Here is a 14,993-nt window from a genome sequence, read left to right on the forward strand (position 1 = left end):
ATGACCATCTGTCATGTATCCTTGACTAAAACCTTGGGTCTATCTGGAGATTTTTTTTTTTAAGCTATTCTATGCCAGTGTTCCGAGCTTCCCAAGTACTAGTGTGCAAGGACTGTCACCACAGTGTACCACAGATGGGTGGCAGAAACAAGACCTCATGCTCTCCTACTTCTGAATGCTCGACGTATGAGCTTTGGTACTGAAAGGTCTGGTTGCCCTGGGGATTCTGCCCTCGGGTTTTAGCTGACCATCTTCTTCCATGGCTTTACATTGTCTGCCTGTTGTGTATCTGTTATCTGGGTACTAACCTCTGTTTTTTTGTGGGGGGTTCAAGACAGGGTTCCTCCATGTAGGCTTGGCTGTCCTAGAACTTGATCTGTAGACCAGGCCTGTCTCAAACTCACAGAGATCCACCTGCTTCTCCCTCCCAAGTGCCAGGATTAAAGGGCATGCCACCAATACCTGGCCTAATCTCTGTTTTTACAAGGCCACCTGCTGTGTTGAATGAGGACCCACACTAATGACTTCTGGGAAGACAGTCTCCAAATGCAGTTATGTTCTCTGGCATGGTGGGGGTGGGGTTAAGCTTTCAAATTACTTTTCCTGGACTTTGAACCTCTAACACTTCCTTTTTACAGAAGATTTTTATACCTATATATCTGAAAGAGGATTAACATCTATAATTTACAAAGAATGAGAGAGAGAGAGAGAGAGAGAGAGAGAGAGAGAGAGAGAGAGAGAGAGAACAAAACAAACCAATAAAGAATGGGCTAATGAATTGAACAGAGTTCTCAAGTGGAGAAATGCAAATGGTATTCAACACCCTTAACTGTCAGAAATTAGAACTTACGCTACTTTGAGCTACCTTAGTTAGAATGGCTGTTATCAAGAAAACAAACGTTGGAGTGTTGTGGAGAAAAGAAGAAACCTGATTTCTGATCATCAGGGTGTAGTATTTGTTCTACAAAATTGGGGATCCATGTTTGCCGAGTATGTGTTTCAGAATTCTAAGGCCCTCTTGATGGATCATTTTCTTAATTGGAATGAGGTGACTTTGATCTCTTCTGATTAGTTGTGTCTGAGGTTTATTTTGTCAGATATTAAAATGGTGACGGACACTTGCTTGGTTCGTAGCTCAGTTTGCTTGGAACACCCTTTCCACGCTTCTGTAACTTCACTCTAAAAGTAGCGTCCATCTTTCATCAAGAAGCATGCCTTTGAAGTAATGAAAATATGAACCCTGCTCTTTTTTTTTTTTTTTTTTTTTTTCGAGACAGGGTTTCTCTGTGTAGCTTTGCACCTTTCCTGGATCTCGCTCTTTAGACCAGGCTGGCCTCGAACTCACAAAGATCTGCCTGTCTCTGCCTCCTGAGTGCTGGGATTAAAGGTGTGCGCCACCATCGACTGGCCTGAACCCTGCTCTTTTTTTTTTTTTTTTCAAAGTGGACCTGAGGTTTATTGTCCCCTCCTCTTCCAGGCCACCAATCCCACCCCTCCCAATAATTACAAAAGTAAGAAAAATACCTGTTCCCATTCAGCCCCACCCCCAAAATGCCATAATTAATGAAGAAAAAACACAGTCCAAGGCGGCGGCTGCCTCAGCCCATCTTCTTCCAGATCGTGAGAGAGGCAGTGAGGATTCCAGACACAAAGATAGTCACTGTCTGCCACGTGGGCGTCCCGAAGTACCAGAGGAGGCTGTCCCAGCCACCCTGGTCTTGGATCCAGACAAACAGCCTCTCTCGGAGGAAGTCCAGTGTCCAGCCCGTGATGGTTCTGATTAGCTCGGGCACTTTGGTACAGAGGGCCTTGAGCACCAGTTTGCTAGCAAAGTAGAAAAGGGCAACCACCCGGCCCCAGTTGAAGTTGCCATCAGCAAACATCTCCGCTGCCACACGGAAGAAGACCTCTCTGGGGGGGAGTCTGTATCCACGTCGGCAATCATCCTCTGCAGCTCCATGCTGCTGTCCAGCTCATCTCCAATTCGCCTGAGACACTCGCTCAGCTTCTTGGTGGATGCGACCTGGGGTGGCTGCTCCAAGGTCAGCTCAGGATCTCCCCTGCCATCCTCCCAGCTCGATCCTGGATGAAACCCTGTAGCAAAAAGGCTCCTGTCTTCATGATCTGCTCAGCGCTGGTGGGCCTGCCGACTCCGAGCTGCTCCCCCGACCCGTCCATCACTGCCGCTGCCTCTTGCCCCTGAACCCTGCTCTTAAGCCAACTGGATAGACTTTTTTTTTTTTGAATATGGAGAATTATGAGCACTGGTATTAAGAGGAATTACTGAAAGGTATGTATTAATTTCTAGAATTTTGTAGATTTTGTATTGTTTGATGTTTTCTTCTCTTGCTTCACTATCATTTCCCAAATGTAAGAAACTTAACTGATACAGCTTTACTAAAAATATTTTCTGTCTTTAGAATGAAATTCTTTTCCTCTTCTACCCATGATTGTTAGATTTGGTCTTTTCATAGTGTCTCATCCATTTTGAAAGTACTGCTTGTAAGAACTGGTCTGGAATGGTGGCTGGCAGCCTCCACCAAAGGATGAAGGTGTCCTCCTTCCAACTGTGACAATGACAGCAGAACTTATGGGTAAAGACCCCCTAATGTATTGAACTTGCTCATCTTTTTAGGGTGCATTATACAGTGTGTGAATTATCTCAATGAGAATGTTTCAAAACCTCATTACATTGTGCATATAGAAACATACCATGATAGTAAAAAAGGAAAACCATTGCCTGTAGCAGGCATCAAAGGCTTGGCCTGCTGTGGGCCCCTTCCCTGAACACCCAACAGACAGCACAGTCGACTCCTGCCATCTGTGTGTTTTAGACACCAGCTTCACAGAGCTGAGGCATCTCCAGGAATGGCCAAGGATTCCACAGGTTCAGGAACTTTCTCCATGTGCGCTGGTGTCCTGAACATTAGCTCAAACACCACGACTTTGCCCTTTTCTTTGCATGTACGGGATTTAACTTCAAACCTTCGTGCTGAAACCTGGGTAGTCAGCCAGGTTTCCACTAGGTGCTTTTGAAATCACACTGAGGTGTGCACAGCCCCGAGGGCTGATATTGCAACCGCACAGCCCTGACTGTTACCTCTCCCGCCCCTCCCAGGCCAATTTCCTAAACCTTGGATGTGTGTCCAGAGAACAGTTTGGGTTTTGTGACAAAATACCTTCAAAACTTACCCTGCTTGCAGTGGTCACCCACTTAGAGGCCAAACGATCGCAATGAGCTCTGAACAAACTTGGAGCCTTGAATTCTGCTGTTTGGATATGGAGATTCGGAAGCCCAAAACCCTGCGGATTCACACTCACCACTGGGATGAGAACATGTTAGAACATTGGCCCATGGGCTGATGAATATGCTCTGTCTGTTCACAGCCAGTAGGAACAGTCAGAAGGTTTGAAAGTTCAAGACAGGGGACTCCACCTTCAGCTCAGAATCTGTAATTGAGGGAGAACTGGAGAGTTTTTACCTGTTGACTCCATGGGGGCAGTGGCAATGCATAATGAGTTCTCGACCTATGGGTCATGACCTCGGGGGTGAGGTATTGAATGGCCCTTTCACAGGGGTCACATATCAGATATTTACATTAAGATTCACAACAGTAGCAAAATTACAGTTGCGAAGTAGCAACAAAAATAATTTTATGGTTGGGGGTCACCACAATACGGTGAACTGTATTAAAGGGTCATAGCATTAGGAAGGCTGAGAACCACTGGAGTGGAGGAAGGCTCTTAAGTCAGGCCAACAGACACCCCTGGAAGCAGATGCTCCAGTGTTTGTAGGGAGGAGGAGTTGGTTGATGCTACATTGTCTGCCCATCTCAGAGGATTTAGCTGAAACCAAAAACTCGAGTTGGCTGTGAGTCATTTCCTCATTACTGTTTGGAGCCTGGTAGCCAGGCCAATGGCAGGCTGAGTACTATGAAGGTCTGCCTCTTCACTAATGGAAAAAGTAGTTCATTTATGGGAGCTTAAGTTTGCTCAAAATGTTTTCTTTTAAAGTTCTGCTAGAATTTTCTGAATGCTGTATTTGTTTGTGGTCAAAAAGCTGTGAGCTTTCAGAAGGATGAGCTATGGACTGGGCCATGAGCTAATGAGCAGGTTAATGTAAGAGGAATCCAAGATGTTGGTCTGCCTCTTTGATGATTGATTGGGTTAGATGTAGGATGTAGATGAAGGGTCTGTGGATCAGGCTGTGAAGGGACACAGGTCCCTGGTGTGCATGGGGTTAAACTGAGGTACCATTTTGCAAGCAACTGCCTACACTTGTGCAGAAAATAGATCAAACTTCCCTCCAGCTCTTTATACAGGTGGAGAGAGAGAGAACATCCATGTGCCAAAGTGTGAGAGCATTTCTGTCATCCAGGCATTTAGGCTGAAATTACTTTAACAGTTTTGAACATGAACGTTTATTGAAGTGGGCTAGCAGTCCAGGCTGTGGTGCTGAACTGTATGTATTGGATGGCCCAGTGATCCCAGACATGTGAAAGCCTGGAGAACATGACCTTCTGATACCCGTGTCTTCTGATGATGTCACAGGGAGGGAGTGACAACTTATGGTTGTTTCCATTGTCCATCGGGTCCTGCTCTGCATCTCTGTTTTTGTTAGTGGTGCACAGCACTCTGGAACTGCACATCCAGTTGGAGAGGGTGTCTGTGATTGTTGTGTAGGTCAGAAATTAGAGGATCATCTGTGATGTGGCACTTTCCCAGAAACACACCAGATGTTTTCCCGAGGAGCAAAGGGCAGGCAGGGCATCTCCCCCTCACACATGTACAACCACCTTGGGTGCCTCAGGACATGTTCTCGGTGGCTTTTCGAACTATTCAAACATTGTTTGATCATCTAAATTCTAAGCATTGGTGAAAATAGCTCCCATTCAAAGTCAAGAATCCCCTTCCTACTCTCCCTTTCTTGAGACTTTGCCCCATATAATCCAACCTGGTCAAACTTGCTGAGTATCTGGGATGACTTTGGACTTGTGGTCCTCCTGCCTCCGCCTGCTGAGTGCTGGGATTATGGGTGTGTGACACCATGCCCAGCTTTATGAAGTGCTGAGAATCAAACCAAGGGCTTTGTGCATGCTACCCATGCACTTTACCAACTTACCTCCATTCCGGCACTCCACCAACTTACCTCCATTCTGGCACACTCCCGTTTCTTTGGTAAGCTTGTTGATACGGTGGCTGCTGTGGACTGAAGATGCTGTCTGGACATGGCTGGTGGCCTTTGATGCCATCCCCTCTGCCCTCACACCCTTGCCACTGTCTTTCACATACACACATATGTACATAAAATGTGGTGTTTTGATAAAGGAAAATTACTTATATTTGTGGAGTATGATGTTGTATGTGGATGTATGATGATGTATCAACAAGTGTATACATCGTTTTATGTTTAAATCTTGATAATAGTATTTATCTCCTCAAATATCAGTCATTTCTTGGTGGTAAGAACATTAGAAGTCTTCCCCTTTCCCCCCCTCACTTCCCATCTCATTATTTCATCACTTTTTTTTTCTTGTTTCATGAGCTTTTCCTATTTCAAAATATATCTGTTGACACCAACTTACCCGCATCCTTCCCTCCTTTTTTGCCCATGACTGTCAAGGTTTGTGAAGTTTGTGGCAACTCTCAGGGCAGTTAGTGACCGATGTCACTTCTGTAGAGACTCAATGCAGGTGCTATGTAGTGTGTGTGTGTGTGTGTGTGTGTGTGTGTGTGTGTGTGTGTGTGTTTGTGTGCATGTGAATGTGTGTGTAGACACATAATTTCATATATAATCATGCTTTGACATATTAAAAACGAAACAAAACAGAATTATCATTTTATCTGGAGAGACACTGACCCTCTGAGGGCTACCTACTTCTTAGAGACAGCAAAGCGTTGTCGTCACATTCGAAAGTACCTGTGCTAAGCAAGCTGGCAGAGCAACACCTCCTCTCTGGTCTATACATTCAGAGAGGGGAAACTTGTCCACCTTAATCGGCACAGGTCAGGTAGGAACCAGGCCACCAGGGACCACTCCACAGCTTGAAGCCCACCGAGGTTAGTCTCACTGGCCGATTCTTCACTGCCCACACAGCCTGTGCTGCCTTCCCTATGTGTCCTTGTGTGGCAAGGCACACCCTTGTTGTTTTAGCACAGAGAAGCGGAGGAGCAGCGAGGCTGGGTACCACTCCAAGGCCTAAGCCAGTGTTTCATTCTGATGAGGCAGTAATGGCCTCCAAGCATGGAGTGAGGTCATGGCTGGTACCATGTACCCAAATGTTAACATGGGACACCGAGGGACTAAGCTCCCCTTAGAGAAACACGCAAAGAACTTCTTTCTTTCCTCCAGAGCCTGAGTGAGTCTAGCTAGGCGTAGAAGGGTTTCAGAGTGGGACCCGGGGGCTCTTCTCCAGGGTGCGCTCCCTGCAGTCGGTGCCTTTCTGAGGCACCAGATATCAAAATGTGGCCAAAGAAGAAAGCAGGCAAGGGTGTCACAAGGTCTGAGGCCACAGGGCTCCTTCCGGCTTTGCTGTGCAGAGCCGCCACCTAGAAACCAGGAGGTGGGCTGGCTCATTTCCTTTCTTCTGAACCCATCCTCATCTGAACCCATCACTGCCCCCAGTTCACCGGCTTGCTCCTGACTTGCTGGAAGACCCACCTTTCTATTGCTTTTCTTCTCATATGTCCTCAGCGTTTCCCCGGGGCCGCAGGTGCTGAACCCAAGAGAGGGCTTTTCTGGTTTTGCTGCTCCCTCTGACTGGGCTGTATCCCTAAAACCCTGCTCTATCCCCTGCCTTCTCTCCTCATTCCCTGGGGATCCACTGTCCATTAGGAACAGGTAAAGTTTTGGATGAGTGGGGTTCTAGCCTCCAGCCGCACATACCAGTGTAACTGGTCTGCTGGGTAGGAATGAGGATATTCTAAAGAGACACTTGGGTCCCTCCCTTCCACTAAGGAACCAAGTAAATGAAATTCCCCCAGGAATCTGATGCTGAGAGAAAGAAATGGCCTCAGCCAGAGGTGAATCTCATCTCTTAGAAACAGATTTAGTTTTGACAACTCGCTAAACTGGAGCCTAGACAGTGATGGGTAGGGCCGCACTTTGGCCAGGACTGCTTATCTAGGCATGTAACTGGCACCGTACTTAAGCAGAAATCTCATGCCAGGGTCCTAAAGATGGACTTGGAGGGTAGGCCACCAAACCTGTTTGTCCCTCTTCCCGGTGTGGCCACATTGAATAAAACTCTTTTGTGGGTTCTTAATTATTCCTTGTGTAGTCGGCTCTGTTAATCAGTGTCAGACTTGGTTGGCTATCAAGGCCAAGCTCTGACCTTTAATGACTCGAGATATGCTTTGAAGCCTGCGATTCATACCCTGCCTCTCAGCAGGCTTAGTTCAGGTGTCCTGGGAGTCAGATAGCTCCTAAGATCAGGCACAGCCCTCTTCTATTTCTGCCCAGGCCGTTACAGACTCCAGTCCCATGTATCAGCTTCCTCTAACCATAGGCATCCCATAGAGAGGAGAAGGACTCCTTACCAGGATGGGACTCCTTAGGACCCCCAGTTAGATAAAGGCTCCTCTGCCACTCAGGGCTGTCAGGTCACAGGATGATACCACAGCATGGCTAATGAAAAAGACTGTCCTCTCTGGGCACCTGGGTCTCTACAGGTGCCCTGTTGGCTGCTGTCAGTCTACAGAGTGGTGTTTCTAGTCCCAAGAATGGGATGGAGGGCCCTTGAGGGGACTATGGGACCATTCTGAAGCCAAATGTACAGGGGATATAAATCAGACAGTGAACCCCCTAGGTCCCCAGTGAATCCTCTAGGTACTCAGTAAGCATGGTGCCCAAACTTCTTTGACCACAGGTGAGTGTCCACAGATTAGCACATATCTGATGGGTTGTCATCATGGAGATTTCACTGAGGCCTTGCTCTGGGAGCAGGAAGTTGGCACAGAATTGGGTGGTTCCTGGCCACACTTCGTTCTCACTGTTACTACCACAGTGGCCTCGGGTTGCTGTTCATAGCAACAGAGCGAGCTCACTTCTGACTGGCTGCTGGGTAGAATCCAGGCCACTGGCAGTAGATCACAGCCCAGCTGAGGTTAATCAAGGTCTCATCCCAGGCTCTGCTGTCTCTTGGCCTCACATCTTCTTTGTGGGATCCTTCCTTATTGCCAGCTCCTTCAGCTGGTCAGGAATCCACTGTCCAGGATTAGAAGGCTTAACAGTCTGAGCAGGTAAGAGAAGAATGGAATGTGCAGTTGTGGACATTGACTGAGGATCCTGGGGGAGAATATGAAGGCAGGTGGCTTGGGGCTGGCTTGTGTGGGCAACTCAGGATTCTCTACAAGGTAGGCAGTTGGGATTCCTTGCTAGGCTGGCAATATTCAAAGGGACCCTGGGGACATAACTCTAGAAAAACCATCGGGATCTGTACGGCAGACCTTGGCCATCATCTTACAGGCCCTGACAACAGGTTGCTTTCTAACTAGCACTCTTTGGAATGGATTGTAGCTGGAGTTTTCCTGTGTTCCATCCGGTCCTCAGCCGCTCAGACCCAAGTAAACCCACAGAGGCTTATATTAATTAAAACTGCTCGGCCATTAGCTCAGGCTAACTACTGATTAGCTCTTATACTTAAACTCAGCCTGTTTCTCTTAATCTATATGTTGCCACATGTTCCGTGGCTTTACATGTGTGCCATTACATGCTGCTCCCTGGGTGATGGGCTGGCGTCTCCTGACCTCTGGACCTGTCAAGGTGTCCTTCCTCCCATACCTCTACACACCAACTTCTGAGGCATCTGGACATGCCTGCTGCTCTTTTCCGTCCCCGCCTTCTTCAACATTCAGCGTATTGGGTTCCCAGGAAGATTCTCCCTGCCCTCAATTCCATGTCACAGTCCTGGATTCTGAGAGAATGTGATCAAGATCTGGATGATTGCAGGAAGAGAGAGGAAGAGAGTCCCTCCAACTTGCCTTTTCTCTCCATTGTAAAGAAATGTAGCACTTGTGCCCTAACAAGAATTTGGCATAAAAATAGGCAGAAAGAGAAAGAAAATGTAGAAAAATGCACTTAGTCCCTCCCCCTCAGAGATGCACATGTGTACTGAGGCAAGCTTGACTCCCCGGAGGAAGGAGGGGATGGCTCCCGACAGAGGCAAGGTTAGGATTTGCCTCGAGGAAATGTGGAGGATTCTAGGCACATCTAGTGGGCTGCATGAACTCTGTTCCATAACTTTTGCACCCAGAAGACCCCGGCATAGCTCACTGAAGCCCAGGGACCTTGTAATCCCTCTCCTTCCTTCCTCCGCCAACCAGAGGTCCAGGAAGAGCTCTTCTCATAGTATCTACCTCTAGCAGGTCAGTTCAGTTTGGTGCACTTGACTTCATGCTAAGATTCTATTGATGTATAATGTTAACTTGAGAGAGGATGGCCAGTAGGTTGTAAGAGTCGGCAACAGTGAGGACAGAGGGAGCCTGTCCTCAGTGCTCATCCTGTCCTCGGCGCTCATTGTGCATGCTCCTTTCCTCCTGTCTCAAAGTAAGAACGCTGGCTTTTCTCTCCTGCTTAGGCTCAGGCAATCAGGACCACTTCCTGGTGAGCATTTCCAGTGTGTGATTGTGACATCTGGTGGTGGAGGCTGGCTCTTTGTGAAATGGCAGCTTTGGAAATGGTGAACCCATATCCTTCGCTAAAGGGCAGATGAGCTCCCTGGCCCAGGACTTTGTAGCACATAGAGAGCCTCCACCTGCTCCCCACAGGAGTCACTTCTTGACCAGCTCAGCTATTTCAGCTGTGGAAGAAGATCTAGTGCCTTCCAGACCCATGCAAGAAGAATCCCTCTGGAGCAAATGTCTTTCCCAGGGAAGGATGACTAACTCTTCCCTTACAGCCTCAATGATGGATACAGCATCTTTTCCAGTTTTGCATCCTTCCGAATGGTCATATCTGGGATAAAGCCAGTGTTTGATAAAGTTTGGCTTGCAGAATGAATTAATTAATGGATAAAAACATAAGCAGGTAATGTCGCCTGACATTGGGTTGCTGGATTACAAGGACTGAGTCCGGTAGCTCTGATTCCTTTGTCCCCACTTGTCCCTTGTGCAGTGTTCATGGGAGTCACTATGTCCTGGTCCTCAGTTCTGAAGAGTCTCCTTGCTGTCTGCATCTTCACTCACTTGTCTGTCAGCTCTGTGGGTAAGAGCAACAAGGCACTTTTTGTTTCAAGGATGGGAAGTGGGAGATGGGCACTCAGGTACCTTAGGGGGACTCCATGGATCACTCAAGCCTTCAGGAGTCCTTTCAACACTCATGACCTCCTTGACCCCTGGGAAAGTTTGTCAGCAGCTGAAAAGCCCTGGGTTGGCTTTCTGAACACGTTTATTTCCTCTTTTCAGAGAGTTATGTTTGTGATAACAAAAAATGCTATAATGGGAGATGCGAATCTAATCCAAGATGTGAATCCACTAAAGGCTGCTTCTTCCATGTGCAGGAATTAAAAGAACCAAGTAAGCCAATCAGCACTCTTACAGTTGTCTAGTGATCCTTTCCTCCTTCAAGGATGGGGCTGGGAGTGTGGGCTTCCGGGAGGCAGTAGGGATGGGCATTAATACTGGATGTAGTCTCTAGGGACAGAACTGAGAGACCCTGGTTCTGTTTCTCATATCAGTCTCATAGGGCTACTGGAGAGTGAGCCCACACTTCTTTTTGCCATGCTGGGGATCAAATTCATGGCACCATGCATGCTAAGCAAATACTCTATCACTGGACCCCAGTCCCGATGCAACAAAGTGTCCCTCTGTTGATTCATTCTCAGAAATAATAACAGAGGGACTTTCGGAGATGAGGAAAAATAAAGACAGAGAGAATGAAGGAACAGATTCCTCACTGCTAGATGCTTCATTCTCTCTGTATCTCAGAAGAGAACATTTCTTGGGGGTTTGCTCCTCAGATGATCAATCCAGCAGCCTAAAGATTAAGGAGAGCAGCTGTTCTGAAGACGAGTGTACTGAACTGGCATTCTCAACAACACTGGGGAGCCAGCGGACGTTTAGCTATGACCATCAATGCTGCTACACTGAGCAGTGCAACACAAATGTGATGTCCAAACGTGATGGTGAGTGCAGCGGTCGGTCTTCGCTCTCTGCTCCATGTTTCCTTTGCCTTTCTGTAGGCTCATCTCTCTGTGCTGGGACACAACCGTGATGCTTGCCTTCCTTTTGGGGACAGCACTCCTTGAACATGGTTTGAGACAGTTACAGGCTCTTCTCCTGTGTGGTAGACTGAGTGACAGTTGGGTGGCAGGGATTGGTCTTGGGGATTTTCTCTAAGTGTGAGTCTTTCGGTTTAACTGCTTTGCTCTGGCCCTCTGGCCGACAGGCTTTTCTCACCGATTTAATTTCTCAGGTTCATTTTTGTTTTGTTGAGAAGTCGTCTTGCTGTGTTTCGGAAGTTTGTCTTGAACTTGTAGGTTCAAGCAATCCTCCTGCCTCGGCCTCCAAAGTTGGAGTAGCTGGGAGTACAGGTGTGCGTGACCACACCTGGCTCATTCCTCACCTTTCTAGAAAACAGTTAATCTCTTCTCCTATTAGCTAGGCCTCTTTTGTTTGTTTTGGTTTTTTGAGACAGGGTTTCTCTGTGTAGGCCTGGCTGTCTATCTCGGACTTTTTCTTCAGGGCAGGGAACAGAGCAGCTGACGAAGGTGAGGACAGCATGGATTTCTATGCCGTCCTTCCCTGCTCTCACACACCAGTGCCTTTCTCCCGCGCCTCCTTCCAGCTCATCTTGGTTGCAATGCTTTTTGGTAGAATCATGGGAAAAAAAATCAAAAACCAAACAAACCTCATTTAGATGAGTAGTGGATAGACACGTTCTCAGCTATTTCTTCTGCCTATTCCCCAAGATGAAAACTTTTCTCTCTCCATTCAGAGTCTTTTCCACCTTCCCAACCCCAACCCAATGGTGTGGAATGTCCTGCCTGCTACAGTGAGGACGGCAAGTGTGAGCCGGTTCCCCTGAAGTGCACAGGGTTAGAGACGAAGTGCGTTGAGGTTTTTGGTACAGGTATGAGTACTTCCTCGAACATCTTGTTAAGAGCACAACAAATCATTCATCACTAGGCAGTGAACTATGCCAAAAGTAGCAACTGCAAACAGCCAACATTTATTACTTCTCAGCAAGTGTAGATCTGTAATCTGGGAATGGCCTGGCGCGTGGTCCTGGCTCGGGGTGTGTCATGGGGGCTGTGTTCATGTGTCAGCAGCTGTTTCCCAGCTCACTTGTGGTTTCTTACTGGGGGGTTTCAACTCCTTTTCTTATGATCTCTTCATAGCATGCCATGGTGTTTTTATGACTAATCACCGGCTTCCCTCAGAGCAAACGATAGAGACACAGAGAGAAAGGGAGCTGTGGATTTAATGCTCTAATCTCTGAAGTGACGCATTATTTCCTCTTATAGACTGTTGGTAGTTTAGAGCAACCCTGATTGGACCTGGGTGGAAGCTACCGGGGGGTGGAAGAGACTCTGTGGGGCATCTTTGAAGCCTGTCTCTACATGGAGAAAGTGGTCGTGTGGGGGCCATATGCTTCTAAAGTTGGGAAGGAGCCATATGTTGGGAGACAGGAGTTATGGATGGGAGGTAAGGGAAGGGGATGAAGGGATGTATCTGTTTCTCACGGGAGAGTCAGGTTTGGGCACCTGTGTCGCTGTGATGTCCTGGAATGGGACTGTGGTTCACTGGAAGTATAGGAGGTGATGGCACTTCAGATCCAGATGTCTTTACCACTGCCACCATTGTGACAGCCAAAGCCTGTGATTAAGCACTCAAGTTTTACCTGGTGTCACTCTACATTTAGTAAAAGATAGATTTTTTTTTTATTAAGAGAAAATGGTGTATTTGTTATGAAGGACCCATATACCATCGAGACAGGAACTGGAAAACACCTGTAAAGACTTTTCTTTCTGGAACGCACAGCTGGAGGGAGGAGCTGGCCACTCTTTCCTGAACAATATATGGAAAGTTTCATGGAGCGGGCGGTGTTTTTAGGAGCTGGTTAAGTGGTGGACTGAGAGTTTGGTAGGTCTGGGGGCAAGCTACGCTTTTACTGGGAAAGAATTTTGACAGAGGTTCTGGGGTGAGCAAGGGAAGGGCCCTTTGTCTAGATGAGTTAAGATAAAGGAAGAAAATGGGGTGTCACAGAATGCAAAGGAGGATTAAAGCCATGCACAATGGGGCAGGCTTCTACCTCAGTTTACCTTGGGAAACATTGATATCCGGTGCCTTCTGTAGTTATTCTCATAGTGAACTCAAAGCTCTCAGAAGACAGAATGTCAATTTTTGAGGGATGCACAATATTTTCCTCCAGGTAGAGAAGGAGAGAAAGGGGAGGGGAGGTATACTAGAAGAGTTTCCACCAGCAGTTGAGACCCTGCATCTGGCTTTCCTCTTAGCCTGCATCAAGTTCATCTCTCCTAGTGAGCGGGTACCCAGAAGCCTCAGTGTTAGTCTTGTGTCTAAGATGCGAGAGTCCTTTTAAGGTTCCTTCTATATGGAGGAGACTATGGGGCCAGAGGACAAGAAGGCCCAGATTCTACATGGACGGAGCTGTGGTCATGTTCTCACGCAGGGGTGGAAGTTGTGGATTCTGGACCATGCTGAGCACACTTTCCTTTCAAAGGACGTGGGTGGGGAGGGAGACGAAGTGAGAGAGAAGAGTAACTCGTGGGTCTTTTCGTCAACAGCTTTGATTAACGGCCCATTATACTCGATTATACGTGGAATGGGCTGTGCAACAGAAACCGCCTGCGGGTTGAAGAATCTGACCATCCTGGAAAATGCAAAAATTGAAACCTTCTGCTCCAGTGAGAGCCCCCCTCTCAGCTCCTTCTCATCTGCTCTGACTTGTCTCTTCCTACTGAAAGCCTTGCTTTGATCCCTTGGGGACTGTCACTCCCATGATCCTTCCTCACATTCAGACACATCAACCACCTTTCATGACTCCTTTACCCGACAGGGGAGAAATAAAAACCACTGACTGTGCTTTATATGGAAAGTTCTTACTTTCTTCTTTCTGACACATTTCACAAGACTGTGAGCTCTTTCACGTCCCTACCCACACCTTGAACCCCACCCCCACAATGTACAACCTCTCCCAATATTATCCATTTACACTCCTCATTTGTAACTATCCATTGTTAATGAAAAGATTTATTTTCATTTTTGGGGGGGACAGAGTCTCACTACATAGCTCTGGCTAGCCTGCAATTCACTATGTAGATAAAGCTGGCCTTGAACTCAGAGATTTGCCTACTTCTGTCTCTAGGTGCAAGGATTATTTTTGTGGTTTTTTTTTTTTTTTTGGTTTTTTCGAGACAGGGTTTCTCTGTGTAGCTTTGCGCCTTTCCTGGAACTCGCTTTGGAGACCAGGCTGGCCTCGAACTCACAGAGATCCGCCTGGCTCTGCCTCCCAAGTGCTGGGATTAAAGGCGTGCGCCACCACCGCCCGGCAGGTGCAAGGATTAAAGGTGTGTATCACCACAGCCAGCCTAGAAAAAAAAAAAAAAAAGATTTTGAATGAACAATTCAGAGCCCAGGAGAATCATTTTCCAAAGTTTATTGAAGTCTCTGGATATGGTGGTGGGTGGTTGCAATCCTACCACTTAGGAGGCTGAGGCAAGAGGGTTATTGTTCCGTGCTTATGGTCAGCACTTACCAATATGGGCTATACGCTGAGTTTCAGGCCAGCCAAAGCTACACACATGGCAGGATGCTGCCTCAAAAGAAAAAAAAAAGATTAAATACAATGAAAGAACAGAAAGTAACAGTGTTGGGAAGATAGGTCAGTTGGCAAAGCGCCTGTTTAGTAAGTACAAAGATCCGAGTTCGATTCCTAGAACCCAAGTTCAAACAACCTGGCATGGAAGTACGCGCTTGAATTCTAGAGCTGAGAGAGGGGACAGATCCCCAGAGTAACATAATGGGTGCGT

General features: G+C 47.2%; 1 protein-coding gene and 1 pseudogene across 1 annotated transcript; one reads left to right on the forward strand and one right to left on the reverse strand.

Annotated features, from left to right (window-relative positions):
• Positions 1 to 1,598: 1,598 nt before the first annotated feature.
• Positions 1,599 to 2,178, reverse strand: LOC131916046 (apoptosis regulator BAX-like; annotated as a pseudogene).
• A 7,941-nt stretch (positions 2,179 to 10,119) lies between these two features.
• On the forward strand, positions 10,120 to 14,019 carry LOC131916970 (protein RoBo-1-like). The gene is made up of 4 exons (XM_059270636.1): positions 10,120 to 10,204; positions 10,959 to 11,123; positions 11,936 to 12,070; positions 13,749 to 14,019. The coding sequence occupies exons 1-4, from the start codon at positions 10,120 to 10,122 to the stop codon at positions 13,937 to 13,939; spliced, it is 576 nt and encodes a 191-aa protein (XP_059126619.1). The 3' UTR covers positions 13,940 to 14,019.
• The last annotated feature ends 974 nt before the right edge of the window (positions 14,020 to 14,993 follow it).

The sequence above is a fragment of the Peromyscus eremicus genome, chromosome 8a (assembly GCF_949786415.1).
Source record: "Peromyscus eremicus chromosome 8a, PerEre_H2_v1, whole genome shotgun sequence".
In the NCBI taxonomy this organism is placed as follows: Eukaryota; Metazoa; Chordata; class Mammalia; order Rodentia; family Cricetidae; genus Peromyscus; species Peromyscus eremicus.